The sequence below is a fragment of the Anguilla rostrata genome, chromosome 11 (genome assembly GCF_018555375.3).
Source record: "Anguilla rostrata isolate EN2019 chromosome 11, ASM1855537v3, whole genome shotgun sequence".
Classification (NCBI taxonomy): Eukaryota; Metazoa; Chordata; class Actinopteri; order Anguilliformes; family Anguillidae; genus Anguilla; species Anguilla rostrata.
This window is the reverse complement of record NC_057943.1, coordinates 3,951,470-3,976,181: the sequence shown is the minus strand read 5'-3', so window position 1 is coordinate 3,976,181 and position 24,712 is coordinate 3,951,470. Positions and strand designations below refer to the sequence as shown.

The window sequence follows — 24,712 nt, the reverse complement described above, 5'->3', positions numbered from 1 at the left end:
AACGTTCTAACACATGTAGCAGGAGTGTAGGCCTATATTTTGCCGATGCTAACGTGCTAACACTTACATGTAGCAGGGGTGTAGGCCTATATTTTGCCGATGCTAACGCGCTAACACTTACATGTAGCAGGGGTGTTGGCCTACGTAGGCTGTTAGGTCACTTCTCTGTCCTGTCAGAAGCTGGGTCCCCTGGACCGTGAGGGCCGTCCCACCAGACACTGGGCCCCTCAGCGGCACTATCCCGCTGAGCTGGGGACTCTGAGGCAGAACACACGCACACACACAGCCACAGATTAATTACACCATCATACAGTGTAAAAGCTTAATGTATGAATGATACACAGGATATGAACGGACGGAGTGTAGCACAGTGGGTAAGGAACTGGGCTTGTAACCGAAAGGTCGCAGGTTCGATTCCCGGATAGGACACTGCCGTTGTACCCTTGAGCAACGTACTTAACCGAAATTGCTTCAGCATATATCCAGCTGTATAAATGGATACAATGTAAAATGCTATGTAAAAGTTGTGTAAGTCGCTCTGGATAAGAGCGTCTGCTAAATGCCTGTAATGTAATGTAATGTAATCTGTAATGAAGGCTTTATCTTCGTATGCTGTGACATTTTCTTGACAAAGAAAGACCTTCATTCATGGAATACACACACACACACACACACACACACAGACACACACACACACAACACTCCAGATCTAGCCAGCCCTGGAGGCGACTGTCTTTTTTCTCTTTTTTTAACATAGCAGTAAGTCTTGGCAGCGAGCCAAAGAGCAGACAATAATTACATTACATTTTATCCATTAAGCAGACACTCTTATCCAGAGCGCCTTCGACAGCTTACAGCCTTTTCACACGCAATCCATTTTTACAACTGGACACTTACTCAAGCAATTCAGTTTAAGCACCTCACTCAAGGGAACAGCAGATCTAATCGATTTTATCTGTATGGCGCTTTTCACGGAAAACTGTCGGACGCAAGGACCCTTTACAGAGTGGCAGAAAAAGAGTAAAAACAGAGCAGGAACCAGGCCTGAACCCCCCCAAATAGCAAACACGAGGTTAAAAAAAAACTCTCCAGGGAGGAAGAGAAACCCTCAAACTGTGGTGACAAAAAAAACTCCGCGATTGGAAGAAACCTCCGGAGGAACCGGACTATAGAGGGGGAGCCCATCCTCCACTGGCCAGCCTGGTGTAAAGCAGCAGAATGGAATGTAACAGAAATGCTATCACAGCAAATAAAACAGGTTAGGCCGGTTACAGCTGAGGTCATAAACTAACTGGAGGAGTAGAAGTCCAAATTGTAGAACAGCAGTGGCCCACCTGGGGACCCAGCCTACAACATTTTAGCAGCAAACCTGTTCCCTCACCATTACGATACACCGCCACCCTACAACGCTGCTACTAATATCCCTGGAGAGAAACTGATTAGATCCATGTGCAGAGTAGCAGACCTGTGTGCATGGATACAATATTAATTTCTGTGAACAAATCTTGACAAATCAATTTGGTTCATAAAGAAAACTACTTTGTTGTATTACACAATTATTGACATATATCTGCTTATTTTACAGTATGTGCTTTCTGACCACTCCACTCTTAATTTTGCACAAAACAAGACCAGGTCAAAGCCTAGTATATGGCTGGACCGGCCGACCAATGGTGTGACGTCATAACTCAGCCGACCAATGGTGTAACTTCATCACTCACTCAGTCACAGACATTCGCGTTTGTAGGGCTGGCCAAAAATACAACTATACAGTACATGCAAAAAAATGCACTCTTCTCTGTATGCTTCTCACTATAAAAACTACTACAGTATATTCCACCACTTGCCCTAGTGTTGACACTGCAGCCAAACCAAGGTGCCATACTGAGGGTTGAAAGGACATGCCTGTATGGCAGGGAATCATGGGATACACCTGTACAGGTGTTTCCTTCTCACCTGGTAAGTAAAGATCTGTGCGGACTGTCCGATTTCTGCGTTTCCCACGGTAACAGTTACCGGACCCTGGGTCTCCGTGGCGCTGGGCTGCAGCTCACACACAATCCTGAAATACACACAGACTCAGCTTTTCAGATGTGAAGCACCTCATGGACCTGGCTTGTATGTATCTCTCCCTCTCTCACTCACACACACTCTCTCACTCTCTCACACTCAGATTCAGACATTCACTCACACACACACATACACACACACTCACGCACATACACACACACTCATATTCACACTCACAGACTCTCAGACACTCACACTCACATTCAGCATGCTGAGGATTGTCCACAAGGGGGAGCTATCAGCACTGAGGTAGCAGAGGTCAGCGAGAGTGGTGCTTTGCATCAATAACACTGCGTTTCCTCATTAAGGAAACAGGTCAGAAGCGGTAATTATATAGGGCACGGTAGCGCTCAGTACCTGGTGGATATCAGGTAGGCCTCCGGCTGTGGGACGCAGGACACTCCCGCCACCGTCACCCCTCCCTGGACGTCCTGGAACTGCTGGCCCAGGTTCGAGCCCCAGATGGTCACCAGGACACCCCCCTCCAAGGGCCCAGTCTGGGGGTGGATCTGAGCGGGAAGTGCACACGAGCGGAAACGCAGTCACTCACAGAACAGCTGCAGGGACCGTCTCGGCAGCTGGGCCCGAGCCATCATTTCCCACAGGAAGTGACACGGTTTCTCCACTTTCCAGTCAGGAAAGAAGCCTTGGACAGGAAATTATGTGCTTTCTTTTTCCTGGAGATCCCCACCCATTGGCTAATTATGACTGCTCTCAGGAAAAGGATCAGCAGTTTTGTCTAACAATCGATATTTGAGACGAACATCAAGCTTGAATTTAGCCTTCAGCTGGAAAAGGCCAAAAAAATGTGGATGGAAGTGCAAAGTTGAGCAAATTAGACAAAAGCCTTTAGAGGAGGTAAAATTTTTCTCAAAAAGGACTGCTTTGGTTCTCTTTAGTGTTTCTTGTTCACTCTTTCAGACATTTAACATTATAGTTCCAGTCAGTTTTTTTGAGAACAGCCATAGGAGCCTTTATAATGGGAAACATGATAGCATGGTGTGTGCAGGACGTGTGTGGGGCGTGACCAGTGCGTGTGCAGGGTGTGTGCGGGGCATATGCGTGCTCTGAGCAGGGCGTGCGCGGAGTGTGTGCTGGGTTTGTGCGTGCTGTGTGCGGGGCGTGTGTAAGGCGTGTGCAGGGCGTGTGTGAAGCGTGTGCAGGGCGTGTGGGATGCATGTACAGGGCGTGTGTGAGGCGTGTGCGGGGCATGTGCAGAGTGTGTGTGGGGTGTGTGCAGGGCGTGTGTACGGGGCGTGTGTGCGGCGTGTGTGGGGCATGTGTGAGGCATGTGGGGTGCATGTACGGGGCGTGTGCAGGGCGTGTGGGGTGCATGTACGGGGCGTGTGTGAGGCGTGTGCAGGGCGTGTGCAGGGCGTGTGTGAGGCGTGTGGGGTGCATGTACGGGGCGTGTGCAGGGCGTGTGTGAGGCGTGTGCAGGGCGTGTGTGAGGCGCGTGGGGTGCATGTACGAGGCGTGTGCAGGGCGTGTGTGAGGCGTGTGCAGGGCGTGTGTGAGGCGTGTGGGGTGCATGTACGGGGCGTGTGCAGGGTGTGTGTGAGGCATGTGGGGTGCATGTACGGGGCGTGTGTGAGGCGTGTGCAGGGCGTGTGCAGGGCTTGTGTGTGCTGTGTGCGGGGCGTGTGTGAGGCGTGTGCGGGGTGTGTGCAGGGCGTGTACGGGGCGTGTGTGGGGCGTGTGCGGTACCCGTGTTATCAGCGGAGGGGGGCAGCTCTCCTCCGGGCTGGCGGGACAGGAGGGCTTGTACACGCAGCCGGGAGCCGCGCCTCCACACCACACGCAGCCGTACTGCGCAGACACCGCGTGGCACTGGCTGCAGTCCGCCTGCCCCACTGTGCAGTTGTACAGCTGCACTGCGAACGCAACAGGAGGCACCAGCAGTCATTTCACACCCAACTCTGTCCACCTGTTCATCAGATGTTCTACGGCAGGGGTCCTCAAATCTGACCCCCAAGGCCAGTACTGCTGCTGGTTTTCATTCTTACCCACTAATCAGGGACTGATCTAAACCTGATGTTAAATCTCTGGCCAATCAGCGACTTTAATCGATCAGTTAACTATCATGTAGAAAAGAAAACCAGCAGTACTTCAGGCCTGAAGAGCCAGATTTGAGTATCTCTGCTCTAGTGTAAGAGTACAGCTGACTGTATTTTAATACAGTCAGCTGTTATATTTTGATATAAGTGACGTGTGCATGCACACCAGCAGACCAGGTGCTTACATCGCAGGTGAGGGGCGGAGTCTATGCGGTGGGAGGGGCCTCTCAGCAGGTAAATGGGGGCAGCATACTCCAGCTGCCTGACAGAGTACTGGAACTGAGGCACACACACACTGTCAGAATGGCAACAGCACATACACACGTGGACATGCACAAAGAGGTTGGTTGGTGTGTGTGTGTGTGTGTGTGTGTGTGTGTGTGAGAGAGAGAGAGAGAGAGAGAGAGGTTGCGTGTATGTGTGAGAGAGAGAGAGAGCAAGTGAGAGGGTGAGAGGCTGTTTCACAGAGAGAGAGAGAGTGTGTGCGTGTGTGTGTGAGAGTGATATTGCGTGTGTGTGTGTGTGTGTGTGTGTGTGTGTATGTGTGCACACGTTTGTGAGTGTGTGAATGTGCGTGTTGTCAGAATGAATGGGCGAGCACGGGTGTGCGTTTACCTGGTGAGCCGTGCAGGTGATGGTGTGAGTCTGTGGCTCTTTGCTTTTCTCCACGGTGGCGGCCAGAATAAGCTCCTCCCCCTCTATGTCCACCACACACTCGTACTTCTCTTCCTCCTGCACACACATCGGCACTTTCAAATAGAGCTCTCAGAACTGGCCTGCTCTAACAAGACTTCAACATATAATTCACCTGCTAACTTTATTACCTTCATTCAGTAACTTTCAGTTCTATTGTCCTTATGCTTTCCTAATTTTGCTCTTTTTCTGCTATATAAATAAAATGTATTACTACTACTACTACTACTAATAATAATAATAATAATAATAATAATAATAATAATGAATACCAACTAAGTTCACAGTTGCCAACATCTGTCAAGCGTAAGCACAACCTGTGTGATAATTTTAAGAAATTGACTGTGGAGCCAGTACTGGTCAAATTGATCCTTTTAACGAGCTCCATCTACCATCACACACAGCACTGCCCCACAGTCTGCCTCTGTAGGGTGAAGGGGCACAGCACTGACGGGTCCAAAACTTCCCAGAACGCACCTCAAACAGGTCCAGGTTCCGCCCCAGCAGGACCAACTGGGTGGCGAAGCCGACGGGGACCAGGGGGGACCCCTGGATGGCCGAAACGCAGGGGCAGGACTCCACCCCCCGAGGCTCCAGCTCCTGGGACTGTGCGTGGGGGGAGGGGGGGGGGCAGAAAGAGGTGAATATTTAACCAAAGCACACAAAAGCAGCGCAAAAAATGGGTACCAGTGGCAAATTACACCTTTTTTAAACGTGCTTTGGTCCAGTGGGCATTTTGGGGGGAGCAGACGCTTCTCAAACTACGTATAAACGCACTGGTGTTAGACGCTGTCTAGTCTGTGGGTACTCAAGAGCACAAGGTACAATTTAATCAATTTAGAAAATTGTTGCGAGCATTGTTGGACTGAAGGACCTGTGCTCGTCATTATGTCATGTCATAGCATGACACGACATGTCACGCTATGTTACGCTATGTCACATTATGTTATGAATGCCGGTGGAACAGACATGTATACCACGGAAAAACCAGTTATGTTCTCACTGCATTTGAACTGTAGTTCCAACTCCTTCATCTTAAAATCACTTTCAATTCCATGACTAAGTGGGCTACTGATATAACAGAACGATCGCTCGCATAGCCGACAAGGACAAATTTTTTCATAAAAGTAGATATTATAGTGCATCGCAGATAAAATGTTGCCAAATATATCTATCCACAAATGCTGTCAGAATGTTGGAATCTGCAGCCGGGCAGAACTAATTTTTTTATCATCTAGAAGCACATAATTACCATGACTAATCTCCAACATGTTTTTCTTCACTACACGTTCCTTTTGTTAGGATAATTAGTTTCATTATGAGTCTCATTATTTTTTCTTTGTGCAAGTTTTTCAGTAGTAGTAACAAGATGCGTTAGTGCCACATACCCCCTACGCTCACAGAGTTTAAATATTTTCTTACAGAAATCTGGCTCAGTGGAAATTATTTTCAAAGGGGTTCCAGCCAAAAAAAAAAAAAAAGTAATATTGCCTCTGGCACATTTCAGTACAAATCCACAAATTCCACAGTTCTACCAAACCACCGTAGCAGAACAAGGCCCGCCATTGAATAATTTATGCGTTTGCTCGTGTACGTGATGAGAAATTTTCTATTTGATGTGCCCATCTGCTTTTTGCAGAGAGAACACAGAGGAGAGGCAGCGGCACATTTATGCAGTTTAACTGGGCCATGAACCGGTGGCAGCATTTGGAATTCTGCTGCACTTCCGTAGGAAGCTGAAATGACACCTGTGAATTTTAATCACCAGTCTGGCACTGAGACCGACAGCCCATCCTAGAGATTTACATGTCGTTATTCTGAGTGTAGCAGAGGAAAGGGTATGGATTTTAGCAGAGAGAAGGGGGAGGAGTTTTAGCAGAGGGGAGAAGGCGGAGTTTAGCAGAGGGGAGGGGCTTGAGTGTAGCAGAGGGAAGGGGGTGGAGTTTAGCAGAGGGTAGGGGGTGGAGTTTAGCAGAGGGAAGGGGGTGGGGTTTAGAAGAGGGGAGGAGCTTGAGTTTAGCAGAGGGTAGCGGGTGGAGTTCAGCAGAGGAAAGGGGAAGGAGGTGGAATCTTACCAGCATGTTGTAGATGATGTGTTGATGGGCACATTTGTCTCTGTGTGTACATAGCTGATCCAGAACACACCAGTGGCACGGCCACAAACTGCCAACACACGCCATGCACCTGAAACATTTCAGAGTATACAGCATGTCAGAGTGTGTGTGCGTGTCTGTGTGTGTGTTATGTGTGAGTGTGAGAGTGTGTGTGTGTGTATGTGGTATGTGTGTGTGTAATGTGAACATGCGGTGTATGTGTGTGTGTGTGTATGTGGTATGTATGCGTGTGTGTGTGTGTGCGTGTGTGTGTGTGCGTGTGTTATGTGTGTGTGTGTGTGTGTTATGTATGAGTGTGAGAGTGTGTGTGTGTATGTGGTATGTGTGTGTGTAATGTGAACATGCAGTGTGTGTGTGGTATGTATGCGTGTGTGTGTGTGTGCGCACACTCACGGGGAGGTCTTGTTGAGCTGTCCCGCTGCCCTGCAGTCATAGAAGGTCATGTTGGCCTGAGAGATGATCACCTCCCCAAACATCAGGGCCACGGGCAAGGTCACATGATCTACAGAGAGGAGGAAATCCGCACGTTATTATACGGCTCTGCAAAAACTACGACTCATTAGACATATCAACGTCAGAACCCTCTGCGTCCACGTAAAACAAATCCGATGACAGAGCATAGGGTATGGATGATATTTCAACTGAATCAGATTACGCCTAAAATGCAAAATAGTCTTTCAATATAAATCTTCAATAACGGAATAACATTTGACAGGCCTCTAGTGGCACAGCCCGTAAAGCGCTAACCACATGCTCAATGTAAGCCGTGACCTTGGTGGTTCGAATCCGACCGCCGACCTTTGTCGCACGTCTCTACCTCTCTCTCCTCCTAATTCTTCCTGTCTCTCTGTACTGTTCTATCAAATACAGGGGAAAAAAACCCAAAAAAACATATTTTCAAAAAAATGGCATTTGACTCATTTGTAAATACTCATGGAAAATGCAGTGTTTGCTGTATCAGTTTTAAGTTTAAAAAGCGCGTTCAATTACACTCAGGCTTTGAAGTTCTTTATTCAACCTTCATTCGGTCTCCCTGAGAGTTAAATAATTATTTTTGGCGAGGCCTAGGAGCACGGAGATGCCGGCTAAATTTCATTAAGAACGTCAAAGCAAGTTTCGTCAATTAGGCGGCGGACTGCCCGCTAACTGTAGGATTTCCATTAAAAGCGTCTGCCTGAAACGGGCTTCCGGGGGGAGTCACGTGTCCGATTAGGAACGCTGCGGAAGAAAGCCGAACGATGAAAGGAAGCTTAACTGGAAGCACAGACGTCCTCGCGCCGAAGGATCAGCACTTTCAAATATACATACCGAGATTTGAATAAGTACACATGCGGGGAGTACCTGCCTCCAAATTTAATTAAAGTGCCACGTTTCCAAAAACTCGATAAAATATTCAGCGATAGACACGTTTCGCATGTTCAAAATAGATTTTTTTTTCTCCCCCCTCCCCACTGGTTAGCCTTCGAAACCTTGTTTCGGCATCAATAAGAAGTGGAATTGCCATCGCCATAATAATATAAATAATTGAATGGTGTGCTAATTAATGAGGGCGTCGAGTCTTCTCTACCTCTTATATCCGTTTAACACAGGCAAAGTGAAGAAACGACAAAGGGCAACATAACTGCCACAATTTTCAAAAACACTGTATACATTTTACACGCATGACTACAAATTTTTCACAAATTAAAAAAAATAAATTTCACAAATAATTGTGCAATGCACATGGGGTAATGCTTTAACCGGCAATTTATGCGAAACATACCCGGTGATGTCACCGGACAGCGACCCAATGAGACTCACCCGTGCCAGGAGGGCTTGGTGGGAGGTCCTCCGGCAGCGGTGATTGACACACGATGCTCTCCTTGACAACCGCGGGCTGATCACGCAGGTCGCCGAAAGAGCAGGTCAGGGCCTCCTCCTCCGACAGAGAGGGCAACTGCACCACTGTGAGGAAGACCTGGGGGGGGGGAGCGGGGGGGCGGGGTGACAAGCCCCCGGGGGGGGGGGGGGGTGCTCAGACATGCTAAATTCTACAAAGATTCAACAAAACACTCGCTAACAAACACACACACCTCTACACACGTGCTAACGGATATATCTGCAGCTTGATGAGCAGAAACGACGACGCATTTACACGTTACACGAAGCAGGAAAAAACTGCGGAAAGGAAGACGCGCTGCCATCGCTACAGACGAGCCACTTTCAACACCAAGCATTAATGAGCTGCAAGTATCGAGTAAACAGGCTTAGAGACTGAGAACTGAAAGAAAACTCCCACAGCAGAGAGGATGAATGTGTTTACTATCACGCCACCTCCACCTGACTCTTGCCGGGCCCTTATTGTAAATAACAGTCCGATCTTAACTGAACTGCCAGGTAAAATAAAGGTTAAATTAACTGGTAAAAAAATCCACAGGTGTGTTAAGGGCAGGTACCTGCGTCCGCTCCTCTCTGCTCTGAACGGCTGGACTGAGGCTCTCCACCGTCACACACTTGTTTCCGTGACGATAGCTCCAGAGCCAGTGATTGGCCCGCTCTTGCCGGGAACATTCCAGCTTGCGAGTGCATCTGAGGAGAGGGGACAGCCAATGGGCAGGTGAGAGATTCAAGCACCAGTAATGAGTGCGGCTTCAAGACAACACGGTTCTAATAAGGTAAGGTAAGTTCGGACACAACGAGGTACAGAATGTATGATGGGTTTTTACACATTCTGAAATTAAGAGTTCGTGATCACAGGAGACTTCAAAATTTCAAGCAAGCTTCGTTAAAAAAAAAAAAAAAGTATGGCGAGCAATAAATTCTTCCGCTTTGCTGATGAGCTTGATAGAAAAAAACAACACATATCTGTATATTTTATTCAACTACTAAAGAAATGAGATTGTCTCGGACCAAATCCGGACCGTGCCAGTGCCGACTGTAACCAGTAGCTCCACAGGGTGACGTGCAACTGCATATTGAAGTCACCTAGGGTCCGGGAGGGTTCAGTCTGTTAGGGGCCAGCAGTTCATCACTATTTAGGGACCCCTGATGATCCACAGGGTACCCCATGGACCGCACGCTAAAGCCGCATACGAAAGGTCTTCCTCTGACTCCACTCTGTGAGCGTAGCTGTAGTCAGCGGTGTGAAAAGAAGCAGCTGGCAGCACCATGCGTTTCTGGGGAGAACCGCGCTGGTCTACGGTCTCCCGAGTCGGCAGTGGGGCTCGCACGCGGTACCGGTTACAGACAAGTCGGTCGGTCCAGATTAGGGCGGGATTTGGACATCCTCAACCCCACGTTGGGGGGGCACCAAATGTATTATTTTTTTAAAATAATAATAATAAATTTTAAAAGTCCCGGGCTGCAGTACCTGCCCTCCAGCACACACCAGCCGCAGAAGGGGTCCCAGGCAGACAGGCAGGAGTCGCAGTCCGTGTGTCGCCCACACTGAGAGACGGGCACCTTGGTCACCTGGGGGAGACAGGTAGGGTCACACTGCAGGTAGGGTCACACTGCAGGGCGGGTCACACTGCAGGTAGGGTCACACTGCAGGGCGGGTCACACTGCAGGGCGGGTCACACTGCAGGGCGGGTCACACTGCAGGTAGGGTCACACCCCTTCTCTGTGCCAAACTTCATTAGGGAATCTACCAGTTAAGAATTATTTTACAAGTGAGCAGATTCAGTGACTTTCAAATGGCTGCATTGTTTTTCCCCCACTATACATTAAAATGCTTGGTGTTAATTCAACTCCAACAGAGTACATATGAGCCCGCTGTGTACAAAGTCACACATCACAGTGACTGAGAACTGGCTTCGACAGACACCTGATTCTACTTTTGAAGCTCTTGACTGAAGAGCATGATTAGTTAATTCACTGAATTAGGTGTATTAGTGCTAGAGCTAAAACAGAAACCTGCATCCACACCACCACTCTGTATATTTCATTCTAAATCCACCTCCCCCCCCCCCTCGTTACATGTACCCCCATTCCAGCACTTTTTGGTAATTTGTATTTGTCCTAATACTGTAGCTTATTCTTCTGCCTAGTTGGCTTTGCAGAGGTTAGGTCAGAATAGTGTTCACTGTTCACAACTGAACTGTGTTCTTGGCCAGAAATAGCTGTACAAAATAAGTATTGTACCTTACTGAACCTGTGTTTAGTAGCTGTCCATGACCATGAAATGCACTTTTCGTACGTCGATTTGGATAAAAGCATCTGCCAAATAAATGGAATGTAATGTAATGGGTACGACTGGACCCCCGAGGCCACAGGGGCCATTTCGTTCCTCTCACCCGGCTCCGGGTCATGACGTAAACGCTCTGTCCGGTAGCGTCCAGCAGCAGGTCAGCGTTGACGGGGCTGTCCTTGTCCACCAGCACCGTCTCATACAGACTTCCATTTCCGTCCGGCTTCAAGAACACCTGGGGACGAGGGGAAGGGACACACAGACACACACATGTAAAAAAAAACAACCACTGTAAGGTCATGCCTACCTCTGGCACTGAGATCCGGCCAGCCCTCACAGGTGTGACCTTCAAGGACGTGACGTGTGACCTTCAGGATACGGAGCGGGGTCCCACCCCTATCCCCACCCCCATCCCCAATCCCACCCTCCACACACTCCTTTGGAAATGAAATGAGTCAGTCCGACACGTGACTCTGCTCCTGCACTCATGAGCTCATCCTAATCCTGGGCCGTCGGCCCGGAGTGTTTTCAAAACGCTGCGCCGCAGCCACGAGGAAGTCTCTGCGATCAAAACAAAAACATTTAAATTCAGGACAGGGTGCTGGGTGGGGTGAGGTGAGGTTCGACTTCTGACTCATCCCCGCAGAAAGCGCGTGTGCTGTAACAGCGAATACAAGCACACGTCAGCTCCACACACGCCTGTCACTCAGACAAGTGTCAACAAGAACAAGACCACTCCAACAGCTGCCGTTTCAGTTTTTTTTTTTTTTTTTTTTTAAATGTAAATTTTTAAAAGTCGAATCGTGCACATTCCTTAAAGGTACAGGAAGATCGCAGGAAATAGCACAATGGGAGACGGTTGATTTGAGGCACATTTGTTCAAGTGCGTACTTGTTGAGGTCAGCATTCTTCACATTGCCACCTTCCTGCTTCTCATACATAAAATTGCAAGCTGGCCTGAAGCACTATTTTGAATATTTAACAAGCAGAATTTACTGCTACCAGGGAGTTTTTATCAAAATGTTAAACCTGATATCTTCTCGTAGACATGACTAACCAATCCTCTATTCTTTACACAGTAAATCTGACAGGTGCAACCCATCTGTAAGCATACGGGATGTACCAATACCCAAAAATGAAAATGAGATGAAAATCTGTGGAAGAGAATTGTTCCTATTCAAATATTCCACATGCAAAAATAAAGCACTCCAGGTCTAAGAATGATTTGGTGCAGTCAAAACATGTCAAAACAAACACATTCATGCACAAAATATGGAGTGCTTTATTGATACATCTGGAGTATATAAACAGCATTTGAATAAGAACAATTCAAATGCTGTTTAAAAACTGAACGTGTAATAGTAAAGGACTGCACTGCATATCTAAGAATAATTTTTGGCTCATTCACAACAAAAATATTCACGCACAATATATTCACGGTACATAATTCCTTATTTCGTCCTTGTTTTTCAGCATAATAAATGAGCTAACAAAAGGAACTGAAAGGCTGTGTATTTTCTTGCGTTGTTTTTTACTTTGGTTCACATTAAAGAAGTATCTTTTCTTCCACGAAGCAGCTGAAGAAAGATACTTTCTGCATCAAAAAAAGAAACTGTCACCAACTTGATTCTTAAGGCGGTCTTAAAATGAGTCAAAGTGAAGCCACTGATGGCCTGAGCGTGCGCTAGTCTACGGTCTCATAAGTTCACAAAGACGGGAACAAAATCAAAATCGGGAAGACAGAAATGGACCGCAAAACAGGCTCTGTCTGGTTCGAGCGCGCGTGGAAGAAAAAGAAGGAACTGCCTTTTACCCCAGACAGGTTTATAAAAAGTAACGTGGCCGCCAACGCTGCCGCTGAATCGCAGTGACGCAAGTTCAGCTGGTGGCGGCTGGTACCATAAATTTAGAATGACTTGGCAATTCAGTAAACAAACTTCCATTCTTAAAGACAATGGGCTTGAAATAAAATGCGATAATTATTTGCTTCGGTTGAAGAGACTACGCTGAGATGTGGATGATACGCTGTATTTAGCCAAACTTCAGAATGCAGAACCGCATTTGGTTCCTGCACAAGTAATTCTCATTCCTAATTTTTTTTTTTTTTTAAACAAAATTGGCACGAGTAAAACTATCATCGCACAGCGCTATGAATACTGTATTTCATTAAAAGCCGTGTTAAAACAAGCACAGCTCAGTTCACTGATATCACGTTGCTAAAACATGGCAGCACATTTTTTTTATTAATTTTTTTTTAAACACATACTCTCATTGTGGCATGAACTTGGTTTCTATGACTACAGCACTTGCACAGAAATAAAACCTGTGAGAAGTGAAGCTGTTCTGATCCAGCGGGGGCTGGATTTCGGTTAAACATCCCGACGTCTTTGCGTTTCCCACGCAGGCATTACAAAGGACGACCACGCTGTGGGAGAAAACGGATGAAGCCCTCGAACGGGGTGGGGGTCAGGGGTTGAATGGAACGGTAGTTAAGTATGGAGAGTGAGTCCCTCCTCCCCTGTCTTTGACTGGGCCTACGTACTTATATTTACCATGTACATATTCTCATGGACCATGGCTGATCTTTGTCTTGACAGTTACACAGAGAGCAACTGACAAATCAAGTCAAATTCCTCGTATCCATAGAAACACACTTGGCCAATAAAGTCTGATTCTGATTCTGATTCCATGGCAGGACTCTATGGTGCTCCCATTTAAGGAGCAGACTGATGTGTCCTGACTGTAGAAATTATTTAGGAGCACATCAACTGACTAGGATGCATTGGTGGGCTCCTCAATTTTTCAGCTTAGGGGCAGGAGTGCACTTTGGAGGGGAAAAACGTCAGCGTAGAGCCCTGTATGGAAGACTGGCAAGGTGACTCAGACTCACTGCTTCTGCTGGTCAGTGCATGCACACGTGTGTGTGTGTTTGAGTGTGTGTGTGCATTGCATTTCTAACATTAGCGCATGCGTGTGTGTGTGTGTGTGTGCATTGCATTTCTAACATTAGCGCATGTGTGTGTGTCTGTGCATAGCATTTCTAATATTAGTGCATAATGTGCGTGGGTGTGTGAGTGTGCGAACATTTTATTTCTAACCGTAACGCATGTGTGTGTGTCTGCATATCTAATGTTAGCACATGTGTGTGTGCACGTACGTTTGTCTGTGCATTTCATTTCTAACATTAGTGCATGCACGTGTGTGTGTGTGTGCACATTGTATTTCTAACATTAGTGCATGTGTGTGTGTGTGTGTGCATTTCTAACATTAGTGCATGTGTGTGTGTGTGTGTGTGCATTTCTAACATTAGTGCGTGTGTGTGTGTGTGTGCATTTCTAACATTAGTGCATGTGTGTGTGTGTGTGCATTTCTAACATTAGCATGTGTGTGTGTGTGTGTGTGTGCGTATGTGTGTGTGCATTTCTAACATTAGCATGTGTGTGTGTGTGTGTGTGTGTGTGTGTGTGTGTGCATTTCTAACGCGGTGGGGACCCGCGCGGGACGTGTTTTTTTCGGACGGGGGCGTACCTTGTGCAGCTGCCCCCTCCTGTCCCCCAGCAGCACGACGGTGTGGCCCACTTCGTTGGCCGAGGCCACGGCCGTCAGCTGCTCGTTCCACGTCAGGATGGGCGCGGCCGAAAGGGGGACGGCGCTGGCGATGGGGCTCGGGGTGTGCTCCCCTCCACAGGGGTACTCGTTTAGGACGTTCTGGGGTGCGTCGGGGGGGGGAAGGGGGGGGGGGGTCAGGAGAGGGGGGAGAGAGAGAAACCTGAGTGACATCACGTTCGCCATCCATAACTCTGTCTGGGTCTCACATTTCCAACTACAACTGTGCCGTGCAAAGATCAGTCACAAGGGCCAAAGTGACTATAAATAGAGAACTTGTACGGTTGGGCCACGCACTGCCAGCAGGGGGAGACAGAGAGATGTACGTCAGATGTGCTGCAGGAGAATTTACATGATGCCGCACGTATGGGAGCACAGCATTCACTGTTTGGGGGGGGGGGGGATTGGGGAGGGAGTGGGGGGGGGGGGGGTGAGCAAATCTACTGGAACAAACAAGGCAGCAGAAGCAGGATACTGTTAGGCTGCTAATCAAAACTCTCCCTGGAGCACTTCTCACATATTTTCCACAGCAACAAACCAAACAAAAAAAATAAAAAAGAACAATAAATTCTCCAACGAGGAGATGAAAGAAAGGTTTAGGGTTTAACTCCAGCTCCAGGCAGGTGTTCAGGAAGCGTTCATCGGAACAGTTGAGTATTATAGAAACTGTGAGAGGGAAACTTGCGTGAAAATATCAACAAAAAAAAATCTTGGCAGTAAAAAAATAATTGGGAGAACAATACAAAGAAAATAAGGTGAAAAGACAACCGTCACACAAGGACGTGTGCGGATGAAAGCATGCCAGGTTACGCTAGGCTATGCTCATCACATACTGACATTAAAAATGGCGGTTGGACAAAGAGAGACCTCAGAACTATACGACTTACGGAACACACTCCCACAGAATCTGAACACACCTACTCCCAGGGAACCACAACTATCCAACTCATCAACCGCACCACATCCCACATCCCACTCATTCCCCCAGAATCAAAGCGTTTCCACTGTCAGGGTCTCAGGGCAAACCTACTCAACAGGCTTACTGTACATAAACAGTGTCACAGACAACACTTCCACACAGAACTAACACCAAGTGACCTACAGTCAACCAACGTCAATCATATGCAAACCTGCCACTCCCTAAGGTGACACTCGCACAAACAAACAGAGACTGCTCTCAGCCCGTAAAGATAAAAATGTACTTCAACTGATTACTCCGCTGTCATTTTGACTTATTTTCAATTTCAGAATACAACAAACAACATTTGTGAAATTAGAGAAATAAACTTTTGATAGACCATTGACCCATTAAATAATGCCAACTATCAAAAAAAATAAAAACACAAAATAAGACTTCAGATTTTATTTGAGGGTTATTCCTCCTTTTTAAAACGGTCTCGGGTTTATTATTATAAAAACAAGATAACCAGGATGTGTGAAAAGAGCATCCTGGTTATCTTGTTTTGGTGAGAGAGGATAATACCGTGTAACGCCGGAACCACAACACACAGGAGACTCACACGGCCTCACACACACACACACACACACACACACACACACGCCTCCTCACAATGACAATTTTCATGTGGAGAAAACATGCTGGGATGGTGATTTTATGTGTTCAATAAACTACCATGGCTGCAATTGTGTGTTCAGTATGACAGTGCGGTGTTGAGTGTTCAGTAGGACAGCATGGTGTTGAGTGTTGAGGAGGACAGCCTGTTGATGACCGTGTTGAGTGTGCAGTAGGGCAGCATGGTGTTGAGTGAGTTGAGTGTTCAGCAGGACAGCCTGGTGTTGAGTGTTCAGTAGGGCAGCATGGTGTTGAGTAAGTTGAGTGTTCAGCAGGGCAGCCTGGTGTTGAGTGTGTGAAGTGTTCAGTAGGACAGCCTGATGTTGAGTGTTCAGTAGGACAGCCTGGTGTTGAGTGTTCAGTAGGACAGCCTGAGGTTGAGTGTGTGAAGTGTTCAGTAGTACTGCCTGGTGTTGAGTGTTCAGTAGGGCAGCATGGTGTTGAGTGTGTGAAGTGTTCAGCAGTACAGCCTGGTGTTGAGTGTTCAGTAGTACAGCCTGGTGTTGAGTGTGTGAAGTGTTCAGTAGTACAGCATGGTGTTGAGTGTTCAGTAGGACAGCCTGGTGTTGAGTGTTCAGTAGGACAGCCTGGTGTTGAGTGTGTGTGAAGTGTTCAGTAGTACAGCCTGGTGTTAAGTGTTCAGTAGTACAGCATGGTGTTGAGTGTTAAGTAGGGCAGCATGGTGTTGAGTGTTCAGCAGGACAGCCCGGTGTTGAGTGTGTGAAGTGTTCAGTAGTACAGCCTGGTGTTAAGTGTACAGTAGGGCAGCATGGTGTTGAGGGTGTTGAGTGTTCAGTAGGGCAGCATGGTGTTGAGTGTGTGAAGTGTTCAGCAGTACAGCCTGGTGTTGAGTGTACAGTAGGACAGCCTGATGTTGAGTGTGTGTGAAGTGTTCAGTAGCACAGCCTGGTGTTAAGTGTACAGTAGGGCAGCATGGTGTTGAGTGAGTTGAGTGTACAGTAGGACAGCCTGATGTTGAGTGTGTGAAGTGTTCAGTAATACAGCCTGGTGTTAAGTGTACAGTAGGACAGCCTGGTGTTGAGTGTACAGTAGGACAGCCTGGTGTTGAGTGTGTGAAGTGTTCAGTAGTACAGCCTGGTGTTAAGTGTACAGTAGGGCAGTGAGGATGTGGGTCAGGGGAGCTCTGCCAGATGCAGGATTAAGCAGGATTTTTATACTCGGCTCTGGACTAAAAGCATAGCTGCAGAGAAAGCGTCCTCTAATGCGTCACACACTACAGCACACGCAAATGCACAAAGACACTCACACAGACACACACACACATAAACACACACTCACACACACGCAGCCACACACAAATACACACACACGCGCACACATACACATACATAAACACACACTCACACACGCAGCCACACACACGCGCACATACACATATACACACACTCACACACACGCTGCCACACACAAATACACACACACGCGCACACACACACACATAAACACACACATATACACATGCGAACTCACATACACGCACACAAACAGAAACACACATAAACACACACACACACCCCAACACACACATAAACACACACACACACACACGCACGCACACACACATAAACACACACTCACACGCACGCAGCCACACACAAATACACACACACGCGCACACACACATATACATAAACACACACATATACACATGCGAACTCACATACACGCACACAAACAGAAACACACATATACACACACACACACACATATACACACATAAAAACATACACACACACACACACACACTCGGCTCAAGCATGGACGCAGATTCATTAGGGGAAGGGGGCAACTCTCAGTAAACATAAAACAAAATGAAAGAAAACGTCCTGTTTGTCATCCTCACCAAAGTTGAAATGAGACCCATGTCCTTGAGCTCAAGTGATAAATGCTGAGAATGAGTGCATTTTTATGGTGATAATGCGCTTAGCATCACACGCAGAGGAAGCCAACAAGCAGCACCCAGAGAGGACACAAATCTCAGTGCATCCCAGCATGCTCGTGGTAATTTACTGTGAGTGACCGGTTCTGAGCGGGGATGGTAATTTACTGTGAGTGACCAGGTCTGAGCTGGGATGGTAATTTACTCTGAGAGACCGGTTCTGAGCAGGGATGGTAATTTACTGTGAGTGACCGGGTCTGAGTGGGGATGATAATTTACTGTGAGTGACCGGGTCTGAGTGGGGATGATAATTTACTGTGAGTGACCGGTTCTGAGCTGGGATGGTAATTTACTGTGAGTGACCGGTTCTGAGCGGGGATGGTAATTTACTGTGAGTGAGCGGGTCTGAGCGGGGATGGTAATTTACTGTGAGTGACAGGTCTGAGGGGGATGGTAATTTACTGTGAGTGACCGGGTCTGAGTGGGATGGTAATTTACTGTGAGTGAGGGGTCTGAGCGGGGATGGTAATTTACTGTGAGTGACCGGGTCTGAGCGGGGATGGTAATTTACTGTGAGTGACCAGGTCTGAGCGGGGATGGTAATTTACTGTGAGTGACCGGGTCTGAGCGGGGATGGTAATTTACTGTGAGTGACCAGGTCTGAGCGGGGATGGTAATTTAGTCTGAGGGGGGATGGTAATTTAGTCTGTGTGACCAGGTCTGAGCGGGGATGGTAATTTAGTCTGTGTGACCCGGGTCTGAGTCATGCTAAGGTCCCTAGGGTTCATTCACACACACAGTACCAGTGCAGGAAGATGGAGAAGGAAAGCCTTCGTCTGAAATGCAAGCTTAATGAAGGCTGCACAGAGCTCGTTAGCGTGCAGCAGGGTCCCGTCCGCGCTCCGGATCTGGGAGCGTGGTTTTTTTTGATCGAAGGGCGCTGCAGGAACCAGGTCCCACCGGAGGGAGGGTCGGTGGAGCCTGACCCAAACGGGGAGCTCCATTCTGAGGATTAGCGGCTATGAAGCAGCTGGAGTTAATCTGCCTCAGGGCAGCTGCCAGTCACGGACTCGCGTGAATTACACGCGCCCCCCCCAAATCCTGCCCCCTACCCCCCCCTTACCCACCCCGACTCCCTCCCATCCAGCTCTGCGTGACGGCCCCTCTCTCCTGACCTCGGCCCGCAGGATCCGATTTCCGTTCGCTGCACATGCCCACGCGGGCGAGAGGCGTGGTTTCTCTGCCGGCGATTTGGGGGCGAGTGACGCGTCTGGACAGCTGCAGGCGTGCGTGAGGCGGGACGGGATGGGCGGGCAGGGTGGGGGAGCGTGAGCGAGGAGGCAGAGGGCGGCGGGAGGTGTTGGCGGCGGAGGCGAGGGCGGGCGGGAGGTGTTGGCGAGCGAGGAGGGCAGAGGGGCGGGGCGGGAGGTGTTGGCGAGTGAGGGGAGGGGCGGGGCGGGGGTGTCGGCGAGCGAGGAGGGCAGAGGGGCGGGGCGGGGGGGTTACCTGAGACAGACGCAGGCAGGCGGACGACACCTCGTACTCGATGTAGGCCTCCTCCTGGCCCTGCGCGCCGCGCCCCTCCTGCGTGTAGCACAGCAGCTGCGCCCGCTCCAGCGCGCGGTCCAGCTCCGCCAGGCCGTACGCGCACAGCGCCGAGCGGGCCGCGGGCACCGGCGTGGACGCCTGCCCCGTCGCCATGGCCACGAACAGGTGGGGGGCGCCGCGGAGCTGGCCCAGCGCCGCCGCCTGCGCCAGGTTGTGCCCGCCCCGGCACTCCAGCGGCGCCTCCACGTACGAGTAGAAGCTGGTGTCGCCCGCGCACAGCCGCGACACGTAGGTGCGGTAGTCCCGCAGGCCGCGAACGTCGCGCCGCGAGAACAGGAAGTAGACGTGCGCGCCGTGCCGCAGCGCCGCCACGAAGTTGTTGTTGTACTCGGAGTAGCTGCCCACCACCAGCTTGCCCAGCTCCTCGTGGGAGAAGGCGGGGGCCGAGTGGCGGGGGCCGGGGGCCAGGCGGCGGGTGGTGATCGGCGGGATGCCGCCGGGGCCTTTGCTGGTGTAGCCGCGCCCCACCAGCATCACCAGCGCGCCCCTCTGCTCCACCACCACGCCCACCGTGGACACGCGCGGGTCGTTGGCCGCCACGTACTGCGTGTCCACCGGGTTCTCCGTGCGGTACAGCACCCGGGACACGTTGCCCAGGCTGCGCTTCTCGCAGATGCCCTGCAGGACCGTCCCGCACACCACCAGGCGCCGGCGGTCCTCCTCGTCCCGTCCCCCCCCTTCCTCCTCCTCTTCCTCGCTCCCCCTCTCCACCAGCAGCAGGATCTTGTTGGTGTTGTCGGTCTCCCGGGCCTGGGTGCAGTCGCGCGGGTCGATGGGGGGCAGGCAGTCGGGGCTGTCCAGTTTGGGCCCCGTCCTCCCCGAGGAGACGGCCCGCAGGTCCGGGGAGAGGTGGTGGAGGAAGTTCACGCCCCCGACGTAGACGTGCCCCGTGTCGGGGTCCAGGAGGAGGTGGCTGAGGGGCTGGCGTCGGTCAGGTGCGTAGCGGTCACGGGCGGTCGGGGCGGGCGGGGGTCGGGGGGGGGGGGCTGCCGCCCGGCCGGGCGAGGGAACGGGGCACAGCAGCAGCAGTACCAGGGGCCACCACCAGATGGCGAGGAGGAGCAGCAGGGGAGCGGCGGCCGGCATGGCACCCCCTTACCTGCTGAAGAAGAAGAGGAAGAAGAGGAAGAGGAAGAGAGCGGCAGGCCGTTATTACGAATGCATGAACGGCGCTCCGTAGCGCCCGCAAACTCACTTCAATCGCTTTCTCTCTCTCTGAGCGCGTCACAAAGACCCGTCAGCATCGCAAGAGCCCCCCGCTCTTCAAAGTCCCGCCTCGGTCCTCCACGCATCGAGGCGCTCCTCCCCAGAACACCCCGCTCGGCGCTCAGAGAGCCGCGCCTCTCTTTCTGACGAGACGGCCGCGCCTCGATCGAGCCCGGCGCGCAATCGAGACCCGCTCAGGACTGCGAGAGACGCACGCAGCCCCCGTCCGAACCGCGCCCTTCGAGCAGAAACGATCGGCTCACTGGCGCACGTTCCGCACACAGCCCCACATTAGAGGGGAATAAAGAGGGGAGCAAAGCCAGAGCCAGAGGATTTTTCATTAATATTTTTATGAGACGGAGTTGGGCTACCAATTAAAATGGCGCCAGCGATCAAAGGGAACGGACCCTCTCAGGCAAAGCCAGGCTGCCGGCTCAGCCGCTTTCTGGGAAAAACAGAAGGCTAAATTAGAAGTTCGACCTCTGAAAGAAATCCTCGTACGTCCGGTGGGGTTTTGGGGCCGCTGTTTCTTCTGCACGCTGGCGTTTTTGAATACCCCGGGTGAAAAATAATAAAGACGGAATGTTGAGATAGAACCACCGACATTTCAAACGGCTCAGAAAACAGACCAAAAAAAAAAAAAGATATTTAAAAAGAAACATTTTAATCAGTTTGACTTCAGTTTTAGTTTTTTTTTTTTGTTCAAGGCGTAATGAATACACCAGTACACTGGATGCAACTTTGGTTTTTGAAATTCTGCAGACGTGATGTGGCGCAGATGAACGCGCGGGAGATTCATCTTTAATTTATGGCTCCGCACGCAGAAATGTCTGGAGGCTCGGGATATGAAAGGAGAGCGAAAGAAGAAGAAAAAAAAAAAAAAAAACTCTGCCGTTCTTCGCTTGATCAGTATTCACACCCTCCTGCTCGCGATCCTGCTGCTTTTCTGTAAGAAAGAGGCCGACGCCATCACCTTCACCAGCAACACAACAACAAAACAAAACACAAAAAGGGCACACCTATAAGCTACAGAGATCAACAGACTATTCAAATATTTTATTTGGTTAAATTCTCGTCACGCGGATTTGACTTCGCTGAAGAGCGGATCCAAAACGAGGAGCCTTCCATTCCCAGAATTCTCTCTGTTTGGCTCTCTCTTCTTCTTCTTCTTCTAGCCCCGCCAGTCCGCAGAGTGCACACCAGCACATAAAAAAACCATCATCAGCGCCACACTGGGATCAGCCCGGGGGCGTTCGCGGGCTTATTCAGATCAGCAGCCGAACAGCAGGCACGCAGGACATCTGCACACGCTCTCACACAAACACCATCTCGCCATGGTTACGGGGAGCAGCACAAGGCGCGCCATTATTCAGCCAATGGGGTAAAGAGCAGCATTTACGGAAAACGCTCATGGCGAGTTGCGTATGATACCCTCCCCCTGCCCACCCCCCCCCTCCCCCCACTACGATATCTAACTTGGGATTATGGGCAAGTGCCCAGGGATGAACAGCGGGGTGTAATCCCAGGAGAAAGATGCTTTTTATTCTCCACCCCTCAGAGCAAACCAGGAGCGCGATAAACTGAACTGGGCCGAGGCGCGATAAACGACGCATTTTTACAGAGCGTCGGAGAAAAAAACCGCTCCCCCATGTGAACTAGGTCGCGCTTTTTTGCAGAGTCAGCAACGCGCCGTGCCCCTCTCTTAAATCGGCGGCGACGACCGTCCCAGGACAGTAGGGGAATCACGCCCCTGGACCGAGAGAAGAGAACGACGGGCAAACCGAACATTAAAAAGGGCCAAAAACGCTAAGCCTGTTAACCTGCTAAGATTTCCACAAAAAGGAGGAAGCGAGAGCTACAGCGCCATCACACCACTGCACAGCCTGCCTCAGAGATGGGGGGGGGGGAGGCGGGGAGAAAAAGAGACAAAAGTGGCTCGCTATTGTGCTCTTCGTACCACATCCTGTCTACATCCACCCTCGTACTGCACCTCCAAACACAAACCCACCAACCCCCCCAAGCCCCCACCCCGCCCCTGACAAGCACATACTTGCTCTGTTGCTAACCTCACTCCAGAGCCCTGTCAAAATTCCACTCCATACCCCGAGAAACACAGCTTCTGCCACAATTACACAGTGTGTGAACACACTGCTACCACTATTACACTGTGTGTGAACACACTGCTGCCACTATTACACTGTGTGAACACACTGCTACCACAATTAGGCCTACACTGTGTGTACACACTGCTACCACAATTACACAGTGTGCACACACTGCTACCACTATTACACTGTGTGTGAACACACTGCTGCCACTATTACACTGTGTGAACACACAGCTACCACAATTACACAGTGTGCACACACTGCTGCCACAATTACACTGTGTGTGAACACACTGCTACCACAATTACACTGTGTGTGAACACACTGCTGCCACAATTACACACTGTGTGCACACACTGCTACCACTACTACACTGTGTGAACACACTGCTGCCATTATTACACTGTGTGAACACACAGCTGCCACTATTACACTGTGTGAACACACAGCTACCACAATTACACTGTGTGTGAACACACAGCTACCACAATTACACTGTGTGTGTCCACACTGCTGCTACAATTACACTGTGTGTGCACACACTGCTGCCACTATTACACTGTGTGTGTACACACTGCTGCTACAATTACACTGTGTGCGCACACACTGCTGCCACAATTACACTGCGTGTGAACACACTGCTACCACAATTACACTGTGTGTGCACACACTGCTGCCACAATTACACTGTGTGTGCACACACTGCTGCTACAATTACACTGTGTGTGAACACACTGCTACCACAATTACACTGTGTGTGCACACACTGCTGCTACAATTACACTGTGTGTACACACTGTCTTCCAAAATTACACTGTGTGCACACACTGCTGCTACAATTACACTGTGTGTGTACACACTGCTGCTACAATTACACTGTGTGTAACACACTGCTGCACAATTACACTGTGTGACACACTGCTGCTACAATTACACTGTGTGTGAACACACTGCTGCTACAATTACACTGTGTGTGAACACACTGCTGCTACAATTACACTGTGTGTGAACACACTGCTGCTACAATTACACTGTGTGTGCACACACTGCTGCTACAATTACACTGTGTGTGCACACACTGCTGCTACAATTACACTGTGTGTGTACACACTGCTGCTACAATTACACTGTGTGTGAACACACTGCTGCTACAATTACACTGTGTGTGAACACACTGCTGCTACAATTACACTGTGTGTGAACACACTGCTGCTACAATTACACTGTGTGTGCACACTGCTGCTACAATTACACTGTGTGTGAACACACTGCTGCCACTATTACACTGTGTGCACACTGCTGCTACAATTACACTGTGTGTGTACCCTGCTGCTACAATTACACTGTGTGTGAACACACTGCTACCACTATTACACTGTGTGTGAACACACTGCTACCACTATTACACTGTGTGTGAACACACTGCTGCTACAATTACACTGTGTGCACACACTGCTGCTACAATTACACTGTGTGCACACACTGCTGCTACAATTACACTGTGTGCACACACTGCTGCTACAATTACACTGTGTGTGCACACTGCTGCTACAATTACACTGTGTGTGAACACACTGCTGCTACAATTACACAGTGTGTGTACACACTG

The 24,712-nt window shown here is 49.6% G+C and overlaps 1 protein-coding gene across 3 annotated transcripts in view; it reads right to left on the bottom strand.

Annotated features, from left to right (window-relative positions):
* The window catches only part of plxnb3 (plexin B3), a 78,840-nt gene that overhangs the window by 23,102 nt on the left and 31,026 nt on the right, over positions 1 to 24,712 (bottom strand). For 2 of the 3 annotated variants that reach the window (XM_064300563.1, XM_064300564.1), the window contains exons 2-16: positions 19,688 to 20,891; positions 14,631 to 14,810; positions 11,209 to 11,337; positions 10,284 to 10,384; positions 9,370 to 9,502; positions 8,735 to 8,891; positions 7,328 to 7,436; positions 6,896 to 7,004; positions 5,298 to 5,426; positions 4,743 to 4,859; positions 4,313 to 4,406; positions 3,778 to 3,944; positions 2,428 to 2,579; positions 1,957 to 2,062; positions 122 to 258 (exon numbers count right to left, since the gene is read on the bottom strand). In XM_064300563.1, the coding sequence (XP_064156633.1) occupies positions 122 to 258; positions 1,957 to 2,062; positions 2,428 to 2,579; positions 3,778 to 3,944; positions 4,313 to 4,406; positions 4,743 to 4,859; positions 5,298 to 5,426; positions 6,896 to 7,004; positions 7,328 to 7,436; positions 8,735 to 8,891; positions 9,370 to 9,502; positions 10,284 to 10,384; positions 11,209 to 11,337; positions 14,631 to 14,810; positions 19,688 to 20,875 (3,008 nt within the window). In that variant the 5' untranslated portion in view covers positions 20,876 to 20,891. The remainder of the gene's footprint in view (positions 1 to 121; positions 259 to 1,956; positions 2,063 to 2,427; positions 2,580 to 3,777; positions 3,945 to 4,312; positions 4,407 to 4,742; positions 4,860 to 5,297; positions 5,427 to 6,895; positions 7,005 to 7,327; positions 7,437 to 8,734; positions 8,892 to 9,369; positions 9,503 to 10,283; positions 10,385 to 11,208; positions 11,338 to 14,630; positions 14,811 to 19,687; positions 20,892 to 24,712) is intronic. The other variant, XM_064300565.1, reaches the window with a different exon arrangement.